Source organism: Populus euphratica, unplaced genomic scaffold (assembly GCF_000495115.2).
Source record: "Populus euphratica unplaced genomic scaffold, PopEup_1.0 scaffold476.1, whole genome shotgun sequence".
Taxonomy (NCBI): Eukaryota; Viridiplantae; Streptophyta; class Magnoliopsida; order Malpighiales; family Salicaceae; genus Populus; species Populus euphratica.
In genome coordinates, this window is record NW_011500354.1 from 141197 (window position 1) to 143232 (window position 2036).

Genomic DNA, 2036 nt, shown 5'->3' on the forward strand with positions numbered 1-2036 from the left:
ACCAGTATGCGGTATCATTTGCTAGCCTTCCCTTTTCATATCTCTTCACCTAGATAAATCAATCCAAACATCTTAAATACATTAATATGATGTTTCAACTATGTAATGAAATCATAAACTGCGATGCGAAAGAATCATTATATGTTATTGACCTCTTCATATATAAACCGTGGAGAGAGGCTTCCTGAGGCTAGCCATGGAGAGAATTTTGTCGAGTAATCAGGCCCCAGCATCCCATTTCTTGTCTCTTTGTATATCTTTAGGAAATCCTGTTCACATATGCATCATAAAGAGTAGTATGATTTCTTTTCTCTTTACTATCAACTAAAGTTTCTAACATACTACTAAGTAGCTGTTTAGCATTGCGTTAAAACTTGTTCGAGTGTGTTTGACTTGAAAAAACATTAAATTAATGTTTTTTTAATACTTTTCAATAGTTTTGACGTGTTGATATAGAAAATAAAAAAATATATGAAAAAAATAATTTTAATGCATTTTCAAATGAAAATCAATTTTGAAAAGTACATTGCACCGCAATACAAAACACACAGATAACATAAAACAATTTCCACTTGCCTTCTTCCAGAAGTACTCATGCACCCTGCTTAGTGCAGCTGTTTCACCTCCCAAAAACCTCATTCCTTTGCTAACCTGTATCAACAGAAGAAATGGACTGAAACATACTTCATTTTTAGTGAGGCAGTGAATCATGTGTTTTCTAAGAGCATGGCTCTTAACTAGTTTCTGTAAATCACATGTAAGTAGAACATTAACCCTGCCTCTTGTGGTTGGAGTCCAAGTTGCTCAATTGATGGAACACATCCCCAATCCTCAACGCGAGGAGCTGGCCCAAGGGACATTGAAATTTTAGCACAGCTTCTGATGGAACATTTTGCTTCAACAGACTGCATATTTAGATTTTTATTTTCAGCAGCACACATCTCCCAAAAAACAATGCAAACCACATATCATGGACATTACAATCAAGCAACAAACAAGGAAATTCATACCTTACGAAACTGAGTATACACATCAGGTATGCTGTTGGTAGAGAATGGGAGGTCATCTAAGTGGTACATAGTGCCACCCCAAACTAGTTGCAGTGTCGGACTGTTTGCAGAACCCTGGCTGGTAGATATCCCAGTAGAATGTGGCGGATGAACTCGCCGGAGCGCTTTGCTGACAAGTTTCTCAACATTTACTTCTTCACTACATGTCTCTTTTTGTGCATATACCTAACTTGATTAAATCGAAATATCCCATACTTATTATTGCTTCAATACATGGAAATTAGACCAACCACAGGCTAATGCACATATTAACCAGTTAAGCAAATTAAACACTTAACTGTGTGGGATGCAAAATCTTTAGCAAGAGCAGGGATGATTTCCTCAGGTTTACCATGTCTAATAAGCAAGTTTAGACCCCTTGTCATCAAATTCTTCTTCAAATCAACCAAACACTCTACAATAAACTGCCCTCTTAAGCCTGGCCAAAGCAACAAGAATGGAACACTTTACATATTTATCAAAACCTTCTCATGGTAATCTTCTATCAAAAGCAATTCAAAGGGTACTTGGCACTTTAAAACAATTAGTACATAGAAAAAAGGAACAATGTGTGTGCGTGCATGTTTACCTCCAGTTTTAGGGAAGCCAAAATAGCCAGTACTAGCTTGAAAAACTCTAGGATCCACACAATAAACAGGCAAAACACTTTCAGAATTAACCCAAGCCTTGAACAGCACCTCATTGTCCAAAACTCTCAAATCATTCCTGAACCAAACAATGGCAGTTCCTTTTCCATTCCTCTTTACCATCTTTGATGTGTATCGTTCAAAGGTTTGATCCAAAATGGACTCCTTTTCATTGGTGTCAAGTCCTGGAACCAGCTGACACATCACTTTAGAAGAAGAAGAAGAGTCCGAGATCGAATTCATGGCTTGAAATCGGATATGGAGATTGATATATGTGAATGTTGAAGTGGGTTTTGAAGGATTTATGAGTTTTTTGAGGGAAAGAGAGGAGAGAGTGCGA

At 37.2% G+C, this 2036-nt stretch overlaps 1 protein-coding gene across 1 annotated transcript in view; it reads right to left on the minus strand.

Moving 5' to 3' along the window:
• CRY3 (cryptochrome 3) overlaps positions 1-2036 on the minus strand; it is a 5043-nt gene that overhangs the window by 2868 nt on the left and 139 nt on the right. The window contains exons 2-8 of the mRNA XM_011010368.1: positions 1639-2017; positions 1349-1488; positions 1011-1235; positions 780-905; positions 577-651; positions 153-269; positions 3-49 (exon numbers count right to left, since the gene is read on the minus strand). Of these exons, the coding sequence (XP_011008670.1) occupies positions 3-49; positions 153-269; positions 577-651; positions 780-905; positions 1011-1235; positions 1349-1488; positions 1639-2017 (1109 nt within the window). The remainder of the gene's footprint in view (positions 1-2; positions 50-152; positions 270-576; positions 652-779; positions 906-1010; positions 1236-1348; positions 1489-1638; positions 2018-2036) is intronic.